The sequence below is a fragment of the Cryptomeria japonica genome, chromosome 10 (assembly GCF_030272615.1).
Source record: "Cryptomeria japonica chromosome 10, Sugi_1.0, whole genome shotgun sequence".
In the NCBI taxonomy this organism is placed as follows: Eukaryota; Viridiplantae; Streptophyta; class Pinopsida; order Cupressales; family Cupressaceae; genus Cryptomeria; species Cryptomeria japonica.
The window spans coordinates 731,037,957-731,055,829 of NC_081414.1; the positions used below are offsets into that span (position 1 = coordinate 731,037,957).

At 35.5% G+C, this 17,873-nt stretch overlaps 1 protein-coding gene across 7 annotated transcripts in view; it reads right to left on the reverse strand.

Moving 5' to 3' along the window:
* Positions 1–2,855: 2,855 nt before the first annotated feature.
* Positions 2,856–17,873, reverse strand: part of LOC131045569 (disease resistance protein RPV1-like) — a 40,204-nt gene continuing 25,186 nt past the window's right edge. For 3 of the 7 annotated variants that reach the window (XM_059212054.1, XM_059212051.1, XM_059212050.1), the window contains 8 exons: positions 13,039–13,147; positions 12,808–12,918; positions 12,546–12,730; positions 12,190–12,258; positions 11,980–12,075; positions 11,697–11,884; positions 11,422–11,591; positions 10,334–11,329 (listed from right to left, as the gene is read on the reverse strand). In XM_059212054.1, coding sequence (XP_059068037.1) covers positions 13,143–13,147 — 5 coding nt within the window. In that variant the 3' untranslated portion in view covers positions 10,334–11,329; positions 11,422–11,591; positions 11,697–11,884; ... (3 more) ...; positions 12,808–12,918; positions 13,039–13,142. The other 4 variants (XM_059212042.1, XM_059212045.1, XM_059212041.1 and 1 more) reach the window with 4 other exon arrangements.

Sequence of the window (17,873 nt, forward strand, 5' to 3'; positions counted from 1 at the left end):
ATTTTTCCTGTAACGGGTGGTAGAGCGTTTTCTAACCTAGACTATTTTGTACCATTAACTGGCAAATAAGTTCACATGGCACTTGACAGGTCATATGCCATCGTACTCCCATTGCAATCAGAATTAATAGCATAATTAAAAGGCAGAATATGAAGGTTGCGTCTATTCTGGTTCCAAAACAAACTTTTTGTACAACGTTTTAGCGATAGGTTAGTCAATCGCAGCCGTTAATTGCAAAATCGACAGTGTAAAACGCACGACTGACATGCGTGTTAGTCAATCCGTACTATCATTTTAGAGCTAGAATAGACACGTTCAAATATGAACAACAGCGACTATTCTGGCTCCAAAAAGAACCTTTCGTACAGCATGATAGTGACGTGTTAGTCTCACAGCGGTTTATTGCTAAATCGACGGTTTAAAACGCGCAACTAAAACATGTATTAGTCAATCCGTACAACCGTTTTGGAGCCAGAATAGACGCAGCCCCTCATTATACTGTTTTTCTTAAATGAGGTCAAACTTGCGTTGTGATGGAGAAGTGTGCACGTCCTGTCCTTGCTACATGTATAGGAATCGACTTCTTTGAGAAGCCAACGTCGTTTGCAAGGGTTTCATCTTCTGTATGCAGCATCTCTGTTATTTTAAGTCCAATCATAAGAAAATGTAGGACCAAATAACGTCGTGTAAGAGGTATTTATTTGACCCTTACATTGGAATCGTTTTTTGTTCTCTTTTATTTTATCCTAAAGTAGTTCTGTTTATATCTCCCTTCCACCACTCCTTGGGTTGTTGCTCGCACACCTACTCCACCAATATACGACATGAGTTTGATGTTCTTTCATGTCTCAGATAAAAGATGAGTATACCAATATATGTTCTATATATTCTCTTAAGTATGAGTATAATTACGCAAGCTCAAAAAATCTTAGTGTAACTCAAAAACAGATGTTTTATAAGAAAGATAACATTGTATCATGAGTACTTTGATATTAGTGGTTACTACCATGGGGATGGAATTTCATTTGGAAAAGATAGAATAATAGGATGTTTTATTATTGATCTAAAACAGAGTTTCAGATTTTCCTTTGTAAAATAAAGGAAACAACTTTCGATTTCATATACGTAAACACATAAGAAAAAAACTGGATCCAACAAATATCTTCAAAATAAAGGCTGAATACAAACATTTTAATTTGTTTATTATAATTTTTATTTTCACTTTCTTTGTGTACTTAAATCCGATGCTTGGAATATTTTGTTTATGCACTCAAATCTGGTGCTTGGAGTATTTTGTGAAAGTTCTTGTCTTTTGAGGGCCTTATGAAACAAAGAATTAGAAGGCATGCCATTTTTTTCAATTTGGATACATCAAATTTATTATGAAATTTTCACATTCTTTTGTATTTTCCAATACAAGTTCAAGTTTAATAATGTTTTAGGTAATTTCTATCTGGAAAATTAATGTCAATAAGCTTTCAAATTAGAACCGAGGTTTTTAAGAATTGGATGTGGTTCTTAAAAAATTGTACAAAACATGTAATCAGCTTTAAATTTAAAAAATCTGTATTGTTACTATCTCTCTAAGATTTAATATTCCTATCAAAATATTATCAGTGAAAAGCCTTCAAATAAATGAATTAAAAGAACAAACAAACATATCTTGTCTCGTTTATTCACAGGTGAAATGTGTGAAACCTTATTTTCTTACAGAGAATGGATAGACATTACCCACTATTTATTAGCTTGATTGAAGCAAAATCTAAAATCAAGTTTTACATGATTTTGCATATTCTTTTTGGAAGGAATTTTGTATGTCATTTTCTATCTCTTTTGCTCAAAAATATTTTATGTTTTTGTTAACTTCTCATATTTTCCCTTTTACTAGATGTGGCTTCTATGATTTAAACAAATAACATATGCATTCAGTTAAACAATTAGTACAATATGCTCTTTGAACCTGCATTGTCCTTAGCAACTATAAGAAATCCTTGGAGAATAAATGAACTTCACTACCATAAGAGGTTTGGCTTATGATTGGAGATAATTTTTCTAATCTAGACAACGTAAGTTCACATGACATCTTGACAGAACAAATGGCTCGTCAATGTCAAGATTAGACTCAGTTTTGGTGCCGGTTAACAAATTGGGTCTCAAACTCGTACAACTGGGATTGGTGCCAAAGATTTAACCTGTATAATCCAACTCATTGTGGTAGCTTGTATTTTATACATTGTATGCTTCCTGTTGAGTGCACTGTCGTAATTGCTATCTATATAAGAAGCCTTAAAACTAGCGGTTGGACCTGAGAAAGGTCCAATTTGTACTATCGATAGATAAATTTGTACTGCTGATAGCAATTTATTAGATGAAGATGAAGAATATCATGCCTGAACATGAAGAACATCATGCCTGGAAATGAAGAACAGATTTGAATCTTTTGATGGCAAACCAATGGTCATTTCCAGCCTGCTTGGAGAAATGACCAATTACATTGCTTTTCTTATAGTTATATAAGTAAATGTTCTGAAATCCATAGTTCACTCTGTTCAGATGACTGTTGATGACTTTAGGGCTATTTGAGCAATTGACTGCTGAAGCAGGCTAAAACAGTGTCCAGAACAACCCCTAAATTGCGCTTCTCTTGTCCATGATCCCGTGCTAAAACCGGTAGGGTAGTGTTAAGGCTTGTATGCTAGCCGTCTTGGCTATTTCAAATTTAAAACACAATCAAAATACTTATAAGGTCAGCCTGATCAAGGGTTTGCAATTCCAAGTTTGGAGCACTATATGAGAGGGATTAAAAGAACTTCATTTCCAACATCATTCCAAGCAAATTAGGAGCAGAATCAGACTGATTAAAGGAAGAGCATTGGAACGAGTCAGAGCATCTCTTACTCTTAGTTACTACTCAACCTTATCTTTATACCACTTCAAGGAAGGCAAAATTCATGAATTCTTGTTAGCTGACTTGAGGAAAATTGGAAATTTTACAAGGCAAATAAAAAGATTCCAAGCTAGCTGACTTGATGGGAGTTAATTCAGATTTGCAATAAACAAGAATCATTGCCTACATCGCCTCTTGGGAGGAGATTGTGAATTCAACATGGAGTGCTATATAGGTAAGTTGAAAACATTTCATTTCTACATCAAATCAACTACAATTCAAGTCTAATCCAAGGGCAGATCCAAGCGAACTGAAGCAGATTGCATCATTCCAAAGGCAAATTTCAATCCATCCACATTCACACCTGCATCAAACCAAATTCAGATCAGAAATAGGCAGATTTGATGAGTGAATTTATGCATTCAAGGAAGAATTAAGGGTAGGTTGGTGTGAACTACACCAGGTTGAAGTGATTTTCATCACAATACATCAGATTGCAAGGCAAATTTCTGAGCCAGATCTTAGGACAAGTGAATTTTCCAGCGAATAAGGAGATATACACCCTGACGTCGAGCAATTTTTATCACCAAACTGATTATCTCCAGTCCTGAAAGTGCATTTTCCAGACTTGGAAACCTCGTTTCCAGAATTGAAACAAGGGTTTTAATTGTGAAAGTGTCAATTAAATATTTTTAAGGGTTTTTGTGAAGCAAATTTTGACAATCATTCATGTTGTTTATAAATATGATTTAAAATTTTCTCTCTTTTAAGGTTTTGTAGACAAGATCAACATGTTCAAGGAAGACAATAAGGAGTGCTCTACAACATCGTGGACAAAAATCTCTACAACAACATGAAAGAGTTGAAGACCAAGGCATTAATGTTATGATGTGGTTGGAATGAGATGAAAGTATCAACAACTTCAAGAGGAAAGATGATGGAGATGAAGGAGGAGTGTTGGATGTCTTGAAGAATTAAGGATTGATATAAGGAGATGAATGGCGAATCAACCTTACAAGGAAGAGTATAAACCCCATAGTGGAACTTCTGAATCAATTGGACTGTAGGATGTAGCCATGACCCTCAGCCCCCAATGCCATGTCTCTGATCATGGTTTATGTAAAATTTTCCATTGCCCAAATCCGATGTTTGTGAAAATTTGGGTTAAGCTATCCTATCAGCAAAGATTTGTGGCTGTTGAAATGCTTCTCCTTGCACCTGAAAATGCTACAGAAGAAGCAGTGATAGAAGAGGACATTAGAGAGTATTGAGCAGGTATTTTAGGTGTTTCAGGTCAGACGGTGACAGATGTGCAAGTAGTGAAAGACAAGATAAGGAATCTAAATAAGGGTATCTGAACTCTCACCACATTCTGTCATGATTTATGCATGGTCAAGAGACATCTTCTGGTATCCCATAAAAGGGCCTATTGGAGATCTCAAGTGCATATTCCCTCGTATGTCAATCTAGAGGAAATTAACCAGAGTAGATAAAAAAGGGTAAGGGTGGAACTCATTCACAATGTATAGTTTGTTGGTATTGACAACCCACTAGTCAGGGTAATGTGACATTGAAATCTATTGTAGTTCTAGCAATTGGGCTTGCCTACCAAATCTTTTGACCATGTTTTTGTTTTTCAGGTATCTTTTTAATCCCAATGTCTTCAGCAGTAAAGAATGACGAAAAAGAGTAAAAATAAGGGTGCAAAGGAGTGGTACATACAAGTAGCAGATTCAGAAAAATGTTACAGATGGTTTGATGATGTGAAAGGCAGGTTTGAATTTTTCAAGGCGGAAGATGATAAGTCAGGAAAGCTTTCCTCTGTCTCCATAAACAAAGTGCCCCTGTATCTCAAGGGCTTAAGTAGAGATGCATATCTTCCTCGGGTGGTCTCTTTGGGCCTTTATCATCGTAGGATATCTCAACCACCCTCTGAGAGAGAGTTATGCAAAGGTGTTCAAGAAAAAGAAATAAGTTCTATTGTTTGTGGTTAGAATTTTCAGCTTTGTGGCAAATAAGTTCAAAAACAAGCATTCTTATATAAGTTTTTGTAGAATTTAGTTAACAATAAATACAGTAGTTACTGTAATCAATGTTTCGGATCATATTATATGATTCATCATCCGGATGAAAATCAAAAGCAAAGAAAACTAAATATCCAAAATAACATTAAGTTATAGTTGAAAATTTAGAAATAGCTTTTAGTTATGGTTGAAAATTTAGAAATTATATTAGACCAAATTCTAATGTAAAAATCAAAGGATGAGAAGATTCTTATTGTTTTCAAATATCTGGTTTGCCTTCTGTAAAATTATCTATTATTGTCAATTGTACCCATTCTTAATGCTTCTGCCAGAATTGCACTTTAAGAGATTAAAATAGTTTGAAACTCTAATCTGTAATTCTTGACGTAATTTCTTTTTTCTCTACTGATGGATTCACTGGTTAATCGTTATGATGGAAACAACTCTGGTATTATGTGGTAATTCAGTTCTATGTATTGCAGAAGCTCAAGGTAGTCAATAGCCAACAATCTTTTGAAAATTAGTAAGGGTAGATTCATAAATGTTTGATTATAATTTGGAATAATTTCACTCTCAATCTGAACCCGAGGATGAGAATATTCAAATCAAAATAACCTAGGGAAAATGGAGTTTTAATGGATGAAATTACAAACGATGAATGCAAAGAACGCTTTTGAACATTTGAAAAGGGATCTTTCTTGCTTATACTAATGGGAAACCATTAAAGCATTTAAAGCCAAGCTTTCTCAAGGCTTAGGGAAGGATCCTCAATGGAAATCAACCCCTTACCTGATTCTGATATGCTTTTGTAGCTGTCAAAATACAATAAGATTTCAAAAGAAAGGTTGAAAAATCATGATAAACTCAAGATTCAAATATTCAATTATTTGCAATCCCAACTGACAACTTAAAACATTATCACAAATACTGAAATAAACTATACATGATCCCTTACTGTAAAATATAATCTGCCTTTAAAATTGTTTAGCAAGTTATTCTTTTACATCACCTCTGCAATACAAGCGACATAACCAACTGACACATTATTGCCGACAATTATTTTTTACATTAATTTCTTAGACTGCCTGCATGTACTTCAATAAACATCTTCCTGTACCTTTTTTTTTTTTTCTTCCTAAACCTCCTTAGTCAAATAAAATCCAAGAAGTGCAGCAATTACTTCCAGAAATTACAGCAAGCTATGTCCTCCATTTCCAACAGTCTAAGGAGGAGGAGTAGGGGCACCTGATTTTCAAGCAATAGAAGATCAGTCAAAATATCAAATTGACAGAAGAAATGGCGAGTACAGAGCTGCTCAGAATGATATGTGATGGTATAATTGACTTAGCTCACCCTTTCTCCTATTCTCTGCAGCCAGAAACAGGGGAGCAACTTGTAGAGCACAAAGAACGCGAGGCAAAATTGACAGATGCCCTCCAGTTAAAGTATAGAAATCTGAAGGAATACAACCATATTTTGTGATTTTTTCATGATTTCATTGTGCATGAGGAGCAAAATCGGACTGATTAAAGGCAAAGCTTGCATTGACAGACTAAAAGATATTGTTCGCCGAGGTAGATTTTTAAGTGTTATTTTTTCAATCCATTTTAACATTTCTATCTTCGCATGTGAATCCAAACAGATGAAAAAACAAAAAAAACAGAAAAAAAAAAACTACGCCCTATCCCTGTCGAATGTTGTAAATTCCCAAATCATTGGAAACACAGGCGAATAAATGATCTTTCAACCACACGAATTCGATGACAAAAGACAACAATCAAGAAAACAAAAAAACAAAAAAACAAAAAAGGAAAATCGAGAACAAATCAAGATAATAATCTACATACTACTATAATTACTAACTCAGAACACACACCTGGTTTGAACCAATTCCTCTCTCTGCGATTGCCCAAAGACCTCTGAAATAATCAAGCGGTAATATCGGTTAATGTGAAACGAACCCTCTGCCTTGAATTTATAGGAGCGTTGATTTGCTTGCAAACTGGAAATGTGCTTCCTTCGCTGCGGCCAAGAATAGAAAAGATGCAACGAGAAGACGCGAAGATCGACAAATATAAAACCTAACAAGGGGAGTTACATGATAAACCCTAATGTCAAGCATAGATGGAATTAGAAGCCCATAAACCCTAGCCACGCGTTAAACGAGATGACACGAAAAACCGCCGAGAAAATCGACGGCAACGACAAATAATGAATTCACAGCATGAGACAATTCTGATGACGGTGTACCCCCACAGGGGATTGCCTATCGGCAAAGAAACACAACTATCTACAAGCTTCAACCACCAAGAAGGGCTCATTACTTCATATTGAATGGATCAATCAAATTTCAAGCTTGGAGTTCATAAAATCTTCCATCCTCAAATCACCCTCACTCCCATCGCCTTATATAGTGCTACAACAGTACAAAATCCTTAGTAGCTTGCCGACAAATATTTCTCGATAGATATTCCCAACCACATAGAGGTCATGCCTCCTACTAATGGCTTTCCTGGACAGAGAGAACTTCGTCGTGTGGTCCTATCTTAGTGCCTCTTTGATTAGACGATGTATCACATCTGCTGCAGTTGCTTTTTTAGGGTTTTATTATCATTTTGGTTACATAGACTGTACACTGACACGATGGGTAAAGGCGCCTTAAAACTGTGTATCCTTGTATGTTTCTTTGTTTTGCATAGATATACATTCTCTCCGACTTATCATTTGAGGGAAGCTTTGTATTGTTTACATCCTTGTCTCTTTTCCTTAATTTATGATACAACTATAGGGTGTTTGATAAAGTTGAGGGGATAAAAGTGATTTGGAACCGAGGTTCGATAAACTTCTGCACAATCCAGATGATTCGGAAGTGCATCTATTGAAGACTGTGAGGCATAAGAATATTATCAAGTTCTACAATTTATGGGTAGATGATGAAAACAAGACTGAATATCATGACAAAGATTTTCACATCAAGCATTCTAATATAACAATTTATTCTACTATTTTTTTAAAGGTGTTTGGTTAGGTTAAATAACATTTTATATGCTTCTATTTTAAGAAATGGGAGAAAATGTTAACAATTATAGATATATATATACTCTTTTTAATAAATCTATACAAAAAAAATATTCTAGGCATATTTTATAATGATATTGTTTTTAAATAGTTTTATTTAAAATATCTTTATACAATTTTATTAAATTACTTACCCCATTTTAAATATGCGAGTGAACTTTTTCCTTTAAATGTTCACATATACGTTTGGATGACTACATCTATGAAAAATTATGAGAAGTTTGATGGTTAATGGAAGCACATTACAAATTTTGACAATGACACATGCTAGGAACAACTTACTCACAACAACAAAGGAATTTTTTTTCATGCAATTTATTTGTGTCCTTTAATATATTTTCCAAACTATATCTTGCTATCGACGTAACCATTGCACCTCGTTTTGGTGCAAGTGAGCTAGTTACCGACAACCAATTAAGCACAATATGTGCTTCCACTTAAAAAATGTTTAAAACAGTCCCATAGCGATGAACAGATATATAAGCATCGTAAACCTTTTTTTGGCAACCTAAAATTTCAGTATGCTAAAGGAGACATAAATTTTTGTCCGATATCGAATTTTACCAACGTGAGAACATTCCGATAGTGGGGCCAAGCAGCTGTGGAGTTTCCATTGACGAAAACGGTGCGAAAGGGAAAAACAGATGGACAAAACGTTTTCCGGTGTGAATGGCAGAAAACAACCCAAAAATAACAGCAGTTTAATGGCGTGAGATAATTTTCCGGTGGCGGGGTGCCTCCATAGGAGATAGTCTATTGACTAATAATTGAGTATGCTTTTTTGGAAACGATTAACAAATACAAGAGATTAATAATTTTGTAGTTTCGTAATTTTAATTGAATCCTAATCCTAATTAAGTTGTAATTTTATTTGAACCTAACTATAATCCCTAGCCTAAAATGAATGCTAATCTTAACCCTTACCCTAGTTTAACTCTAATATAAGTCTTCTCTCTAATTCCAATTATAACTCTAATCTAAATTGAATTGTATTCCTAATCTCTTTGAATCTTAACCACAATTTAACCCTTGCCCTAAATCAAAAATCTTATCAATAAGATTAATTGATCCTTAACCCGAACTCTAATTAACTTTATATCTAACCCTTATCCTAATTAGAAAATTTAAATATTTACTTGTAGCAAAAGAGAAGAAAGTGGATCTAAGAAATCTGGGAATAAGATACAAATTGTTTGAGTCAATAAGATTGAAGAAAAACAATTTCTATTATTTGAAAACTTAAAAATTATGCATTTTAACTATTTAAAAATTGAAAAATAACATTCAAAGAAAAAATTCATGGATATAATTGATGGACGAACAATTGAGTAATAACATGAAAATTGTGTGCAACCAATTGCAATAATACTAGTCTAATAAATAATAAATAATAATATAATATTATATATTTTTAGATCATATAAGTTCCCTCTCCCATCACCTCTAAAGTTTTGCCCGCCAAATTTACAATTTTGTTTTTAATTGATTTATATCTGCCATCTCTAGACAGCTGTTATTTGTCTTGACAAATGTTAAAAAATAGTTAAAAAAAGACAACGAGGTGTAAAAATTGTAATAGACGTTGTAAAATCGTCTCTTATTTTGTGTCATGTTGTTAGTTCAAGAGGTTTTTGTGGGCTGCTGCAACAGTTGAATAGATTTTGCTTGTAGTTTTTGAACTTGATGATATGAATTTTAGAAAATGGTACAGTATCCCTTTTTGAATAGCAGTGATGAATTTTGAGAAACATAGCTTCATAATGAACACAGACTGAATTATTAGGATTCATCCCTGCTGCAAGTACCTAACTCTAGATGAGGCAGATAAGCTGGACGATCTCGGATTTGCGGATAAAATTTGAGAGGTTTTTTAATCATTTTAAAGCCTAACCTTAAACCTTGCCCTTTTCTGCAACTATGCCAAAAAGGTTCAACATTTTGCAAGAAGCGCTCTGGTCAAGCCTGTAACTGTGAATGTTGGTAGAGCTGGTGCCAGAAAACTTGAATGTTATACAGGACGCGGATTATGTCAAACAAGAGGCGAAGATTGTTTAACTATTGGAATGTGTGCCGAAGCCTTCATCCCCTGTTCTCATCTTCTACGAAAACAAGGCAGATGCGAATGTTATCCATGAATATCTCCTTTTGAAAGGTGTAGAAGCTGTGACAATACATGGAGGAAAGGATCAGTAAGAAATAGAGTATGCAATTTTAGCTTTCAAAGCTGCTAAAAAAAGATGGCTTAGTGGCAATTGAAAATGCGTCAACGGGGCTTGATTTACCTGACATTCAGCATGTCATTAATTATTAGATGCCTGCAGAAATAGGGAATTATCTGCACAGAATTTAAAAGACCGGAAGGTGTGAAAACTGGAATTGCAACCACCTTTATCAACTAAAACCAAAGTGAGACCCCTCTTCTTGATTAAACAGGGAATGCTTCTCCAGCTGTCTTGATGAGGGAAGAGATTCCAGTGTATTCTATGAATAATTCTTCTTTATATTCGTATTTTGTTTGCACACAGAAAGAAAGTAAACTTCAGATCAACAACTGCTGAATGCTCTGATCACTTTTTCGAGTTTGCCGACGAAGAGATTATTGTAGGTAAGGATTTTACTTACTAACTATGCATTTTTCGATTTTGCTTCATGCTATTTTAGTGCCTCCATGGTGCTCTCGAAAACAACTCTGTTCCCTTTATTTAAGATAGGCTTGACGAGCCTTTTTATTTAAGATAGGCTTTAATCTCTGCTCATTTAAAATGATTTTCCTGTTCTTAATCAGTGCTGCTATACTTAAGGGCTTAAGGCATTCATAATTCCTTAGAATAAAATTAATTTGAAATCCTATTTGCAACGGCATCACACATATTTTACACAACCTCGAATTAATAGGATTAACCAGTCTGCCTAACAGCTCATTTAGATAACACTTAACAGTTGATTTACTTCCAGCTCAACTACTTAACAACTTCTTGTAAAAGTTACAATTTTGACGGAAACTGCCTCAAAAAAATGCAACTCACCATAGGCATGTTTATGCCAAGAGACTGTCGTTATCGATGGTTGAGTTGCAAATAGACAAGTGTAAAACATGAAAAAGTAATGCAAAGCACCTTGTGTTATGCATTTTAATGCAATGAACTACCTTGGAGCTGGTTCTGAACTATGATTGCTTAATGTTGGATTCGATGCAACAGTGCCATCATCCAGAGGAGGCCCCAGACACCATTTTCCTTTGGATTCTGAAGGTTCAATGACATGAACTCATACATCGGTCATTCCAAGAGCAAACTGATCTGGTTCAGATGGATGTGATGCAATTACTAGAGGATAGACACTGCATGAATAGTCAAGTAATATATCAAATCATAAAACGCTCAATCCATTTATCCACGTATCACTTAATTGTTCTTCTACGAGCCAGCTTACCTGTTCATGCCTGATGCTAAATATGCAGAAGGTGCAATAGGACAGCGTGGCCTCAAGCTCTCTGCATCAAATACTCCTCCACCATCACAGAAGCTTGCCAGTACTAGGAGGCTGTCACATGAATATACCGCATTTAAAATGGGAGCAGCTAGAGAATCACGAGGTTTCCACTGCAGTGCAAAAATGTGATATCAGTCATATGATCACATACAGAATGTAGCTAACATCATAATCACTTAATAAACTGGAATTTCCACCCGCCAACAAGTCCTTACACAGCGCAAATGGTCCAACTTAAAAGCTTCATATATAGCAAGCTGGCTCTCATGAACAACCAACAAGTGAGCTTGATCATTATAGAACTGTACTCTTGTATTCCCCAACAGGTGGCGATGATATTCCTGGCTGTAATTGCATAAATTTTTATTTTTATTTCTTCCGTCCATCTATGCTCCAGTCATAGCTGGGAGAACATTGGCCAACCATTTATAATTAGAACCTACAAGTTGTGAACATACAAAATGGCATACAAAATGGATAAAGAAAGAAAAGGCATACCTGGGCATCAGCCCTTGAGGATGTCAACATATTCAAAGTATGTGAAAATGCCAAGCCTGCAATTTTCTTCTGGTGGCCCTTTAGCTTTTATTTTACCTGGGTAGTTTACACAAATTTTAAAAAGACACAAGTTAGAGGCTACTATTTTTTAAGACGCTCTATAAAAGGAAGAAAGAAAATGTTACTTATTGAAAGACTCATCAGTAACACCTCATCAATTCGAACATTGTATATCTGGATTGTTGAATCTTCCATTCCAATTGCAATGATGTTATTATCCTGTGGTCAAAAAACCAGAAAAGTAGCTGCATGAGGAGGACCCTAGAAAGTTGTCATGACCTGCCATTAACACTCATTAGCATGCCACAAAACACTTTATTACCAAACCATTGGTTACAGACAGGAAACAAGTAACCTGATAAGTAACCTGATTAGAAATATAATTCCTAAGTTGACCAGCTCAACAGAGTCATGTTTGCAAAAGAACAGATTTTGAAAATTTATAAGCCCTTGTTATGAAACTGTAGTTATAAACACAAAGAAAATTCTGAATTAAAAAGATGCACCTTGAATGTCATCATATTGAATAAGGAGACCTTTCCACTAGACACAGACATTACATCACCTAGGAATCATTCTTAGAAAGTGCTATGCAAGCAACAGCTTATTCTGGATTCGTGCCACTGATATCATTAGTCATAACAATCCCACCAGCTGGCTGCCACATCTGTTGTAGAATGTTGGTGGTGGACTGTAGAGGAGAACATTAGTCACTTCAAAAGACAGTTTTTTAAGAAATACATACATTTTTTAATTAAAGAGTCTTACTTTTTTAGATGGATTTCTCTCATTCTGTAGCCATTTCCACAGTTTGTGGAGTGCATTTGATGCAAATGCTAAAACAGCAATACCAGAATTGGTGTATATCAGTCTTGCAACCTGCAAAAGACATGTATAACTACTTTTATAAAGAAACACGGTGGAATGTGTATCCTACTTTCACAATGCCTTTATAACAAAGATTTGAATGTATCACATCTAGTAACCTGAGAGACTTACACTGGATTTAATCAGTGATCTCAGTCAATTTCCAATTCTTGTTCTTGTCTGTAGATTTCTCTAAAAGTCTTGGCTTAATACCTACTCTTTGATTGCCATCTATACTATTCTGCATGTCTCAAATGTAAATTTCTTGTAAGTATCAGGACAAAAAGAGGAATAATGGAATCTCTATTTTTTTCTTAAGAGATGTTAAAATAACTGAAAATATTCTCTATAAATATTCAAAAGAACAGACATGATCCTATATGTTTTTAAAGGAAATTCTTAAGGACATCCCTTACAAAACCATTCATAGACACAGCTGGTGGAGGTCTGTCTGTACGTTCCATCACACCAGAGAGAGAACTGGGTGTATTTAGTACAGCAGGCATTCTGTTTACAATTGAAGCCTGTACGTTCTTGTCTGTAGATTTCTCTAAAAGTCTTGGCTTAATATCTACTGTATATAAGGAAAATGCATTGATATATGGCCAAGAAACCCATAGCAACAAAATTCTGAATTTTACCAACACCATTCTTTTCTTACTAATACACTTATAACAGTTATCAGATTCTTATTGGCAAACCACCCTCAGCCTCTGTCGTTGTCAAAATATTAGTGCTATTCATGACCCAGAACTTAATTAGAAATTCATCTCCACCTGCCAAAAACTGATTCTTTGTTGTATCAAACTGTACAACACCCAAGGAATGCTTCCAGAAATCAGAATAATTTCTCTTGGTTTCTCCTTCACTTTCATTCCATTCTACCAGGAACGATATACCTTATTTACTTGTTCCACAAGAGAAAAGCCTAACAAAGATAAAGTTGAATGAATTTTAGAAACAATATCATCAGCATACAGCACAAATAGATAATATTAAAAATCTAAAACAAAAATACTTATTACTGTGCTCCATAAGGACTGTAAGCCATTGTAGTGCACTATAGCCCAGGGGCATCATAATCATCCCTATATCTCAAAATATCATACTGCAGAAAATAGAGGGAGCAGAAATAGAAACAGAATTATCTCAGTCAGACTGAAAGATTGCAACTGAGCTTCATAGCTCTTTGCAAGTCTATATATCTATGCAGAGCTGGACTCCAAAGAGTGAGTAGCAATTGCAAACTCATTACAATTTATAGAAGATGGAAGAGCTGCAGATGGGTTGTTGTCAACTAATAATATGATTCATAAATGAACCATAGCTCAAGGTCTGTAGAGCATGGGCAACACATGGGCTACTGCAAAATAATAAATTTGTTGGTAAGATAAGATTTAAGATCTGGACAGAAAAGATAAGGTTAATAAATAATAGTCTTCAAATATTAACTCTTGCAGCTGTACTTTGTCAGGTGATGTGAATGCACTCACATTGGTAGTTGGGATTACAATCTCCAACACTCTTCCGTAATCACAGCCACCATTTCCAATTTCCTTCATTAACACCTTCCATAGATTCACACTGCTGGTGCTCAGGGATCCTAGCTTCTTCTTCTGTACTTTATTAGAAATGATTATTACGTCCATATTAAAAACAATCCACCTACCAAGATACATGGGTAACCAGCCGCTATACTTGCTAGTTCTGTAGGAATCCTTTTCATCTACATGGTTCATCAATATCTTAAACTCTCCAGTAATTATTACCTTGGTCCCTCACACTTTGAGATTACTCCATCTCACTTTTCCCCCTTAATCAAAGATTCAACTTTTATGATTTACTATCAAGCTTAATTCCACAACTTGATGCCACATCCTCTCTATACACAAGAGGATACACGCTACATGATTACATGCACTGCTTAAAAACACCTGAGGAAATTAAACTTGCCTATGGCTAAGTTTTACATATTTGGACCAAAAAACTCTGGGGTGTTAGGTACAATTGATCATGCACCCCCTACAGCAACTCAGGTACAATAAGCATTCCAAATCACCCAAACATTTGCCCAAAAATACAATTCCATTACGTATGCCCATTTACATCTCATTACCATGCATACCTCATGTTTTTACCTCTCTTCAGCGAATCTTCTCCTTCAGCTATGGCTTTGTTTCTTCATGGCTCCCTTTGTGCTTAGTGGCATCATCTTCCTCTAGAACTTTGACTCTGCCTTGGCTCAGAATTTAGCACATCTTTCGCAATTTGCTTCAAACTTTGCACATCCTCACAATCTTTCCTTTAACAACTGCATCTATATCAAACTTTGATGACTTCTTTAATAAATGGCAGAGATCCTCTTGATCTCCCTTGCAATGATCTTCAACCAGTGGCTGATTGACAATATTTGACACCCAGCTCTAAGTTGCTCCAACAACCAGCTCTAATAAACTTGACACCCAAGATCTTTAATTTGTGATTGATCAAACTTGGGTAGCTTCATTTAGATGGGTGAATTAAACCTTTTGGATCTCCTTCAATCAAACAACAGTGATGCCTTCCTTTTGGCAATCATTTGCTAATGGCAATAAAACCTGAATGGACTGTGATATATATACCTCTATTTTTTCAACATCTATCTTCTTGTTCCTTGCGGCTTCCTCCAACTTGTTGTGACGTTTTCACACATCACCCCATTGCAAATGGGGACCCCGTTTCTCGCTGGCTAGGTTAGGTGTTTTGTGTGGTTTAGTGTTAGCTTGGCAACATTTTTGTAGTCTTTAGCCTTAGGATGTGTAATGTTCCCTATTTATACACTATCAATTCCCAAGAGCAACATCTATGTCACTATCTTCTATCACTATTAATTGAGCATAACTAACTAATTCTTTGTTATATAACTTATGATGCCATTAAAACCATGCCTAAACCCAAACCAATCTGACCCTATTCCCAGAAGAGGGCTTGACTGCCTAGGGCGCTTGACACCACCTCCTTAATGTAGCCCAGATTACCGAAACTCAGTCCCTTCACCCTTGGGGCCTGCAGCCCAGATTTCAAGAGGAGTCCTTTCACCCTTGGGGCTTTCTATTGAAGTGGTTTTACTCTACCCTTCCCTAGCAGCACCCATCTGCCTTTGGGAATAGAAGAATCAGAATAGATTAAGTACTGAGACTGTGAATATATTTGTCTTTCAATTATTTTGAATGTATATTAAGTGTGACTGTCATACATATTGCAGCCTATCTTAATCTTATTAATATTACTATTGTTGAAGATTTATAGCTGCGATAGAGATCTAACTCCTCTCCACTGTGGAGTCTCTCCACTTCCCTGTATGTGACTCTTCATCTCCACCATATAGTCTCTTCACTTCTCTGCCAGTGACTCTTCATGTCTATGTGGCTGATGGTGTAGTTGTGGCTGTCGGTGACTCTTCATGTCCATATGGCTGTCAGTGAAGATGTAACTGTTGGTGTCTTTTCTTCTTCCTTCGTGGTGTCTCTTCACTTGCAATTCTGATTCTTTATATTGCTGGCTTCTCTCGTTTGTCTGTGGCAAGTTGAGAACATTATGTATGAAGTCTGTCAGTTCATTAATATTATATGTTTTCTGTTCTCAGTGATTCAGATTTATGAAGGTTTATAGAATGTGTTCGAGATGTATCTTTTGACTTCATTGTCATGATTGATTTGTAGAGAATCAATCTTATCTTATTGTGATTGATAGAAACTATCTTATTGTGATTGATAGTAATCTGAAACTATCAACAATTGTATTCATTTTCAGAGATATAATAAAGATCATATTTGTGTGGGCTGGGGTTTTCACCCTCAGGTGGAGGGTTTTCCCAGGATAAGTCTTTTGTGTCCTTGTCATTCTTAAATTTTGTGATTTCTTTAATAAATTCTGGTTCAAATTTAACATGGTATCAAAGCAGGTTTAGAAGATCGATACAGAACCAGATTTTTAAGTTCTTTATTTCTTTCAGTTGTTTGCCTAAGTCATTCTTAATGGTGAACGGATTGAAAGTAGAAGATAGGCTAGATGGGTCATCAAATTTCTCTTCTTGGAAATTTAGAATTCTGATTACTCTAGAAGAGAATGATCTCCATGATTATGTTTCAAAAGATGTTGCAAAACCTTCTGTTGATGCAGAGAAAGTTCAATGGAGAAAGAATGGGACTATGGCTAAGAAAATTCTGATTGATTCTATTAAGGATCATCTGGTTCCTATTATTTCTAAGTTGGGTTCAGCCAAAGAAATGTTTCAGACTCTGAAGGACCTGTATGAATTCAACAACACCAATAGAGCTCTAGCCTTGAGACGTCAACTGCTGCATGTTAAAATGGATAAAGAAGAATCAGTCATTTCATACTTCATGAAAATTACAAAGTTAAAGGATCAGCTCAGTGCAATTGGAGAATCTTTTGCTAATAAAGACTTGGTGATGTTAGCCATGAATGGACTTCCCAACTCTTGGGAATCTTTCATTCAAGGTATTAGTGGAAGAAATGATCTACCCAAGTTTGATCAGTTGAGAGATGATTGTATTCAAGAGGAATGCAGATTGGAGGTGAGAGGTATTGGGCGAAATCATCATGATATAGAAAATCAAGTCCTTGTTACTCATTCTTCTATGGAAAAAGGCAAAAGAAGAAAGAGGGATAGAGACAAAGAATTAGATCCCATTTCAGAACCGAAAAGGAAGGAGGACTTATCCCACATTCAATGTTATAGGTGTGACAAATATGGTCACATTGCTCAAGATTGCAAATTCAGGTCTTCTCATCTAGCTTCTTCTGCAGAAATCAACATAGGGACACCTCAGGAGGAGCCAAGGTCTAATGTAAATTCAAAAGGTTTCTTATTTTAAAATGAGAATATGACATTTCAGCTTTAGAGGGAGCCTGAAATTCCAGCTTCAGAGCGAGTCTGACATTTCAGGAGCCTCATTGTCTTG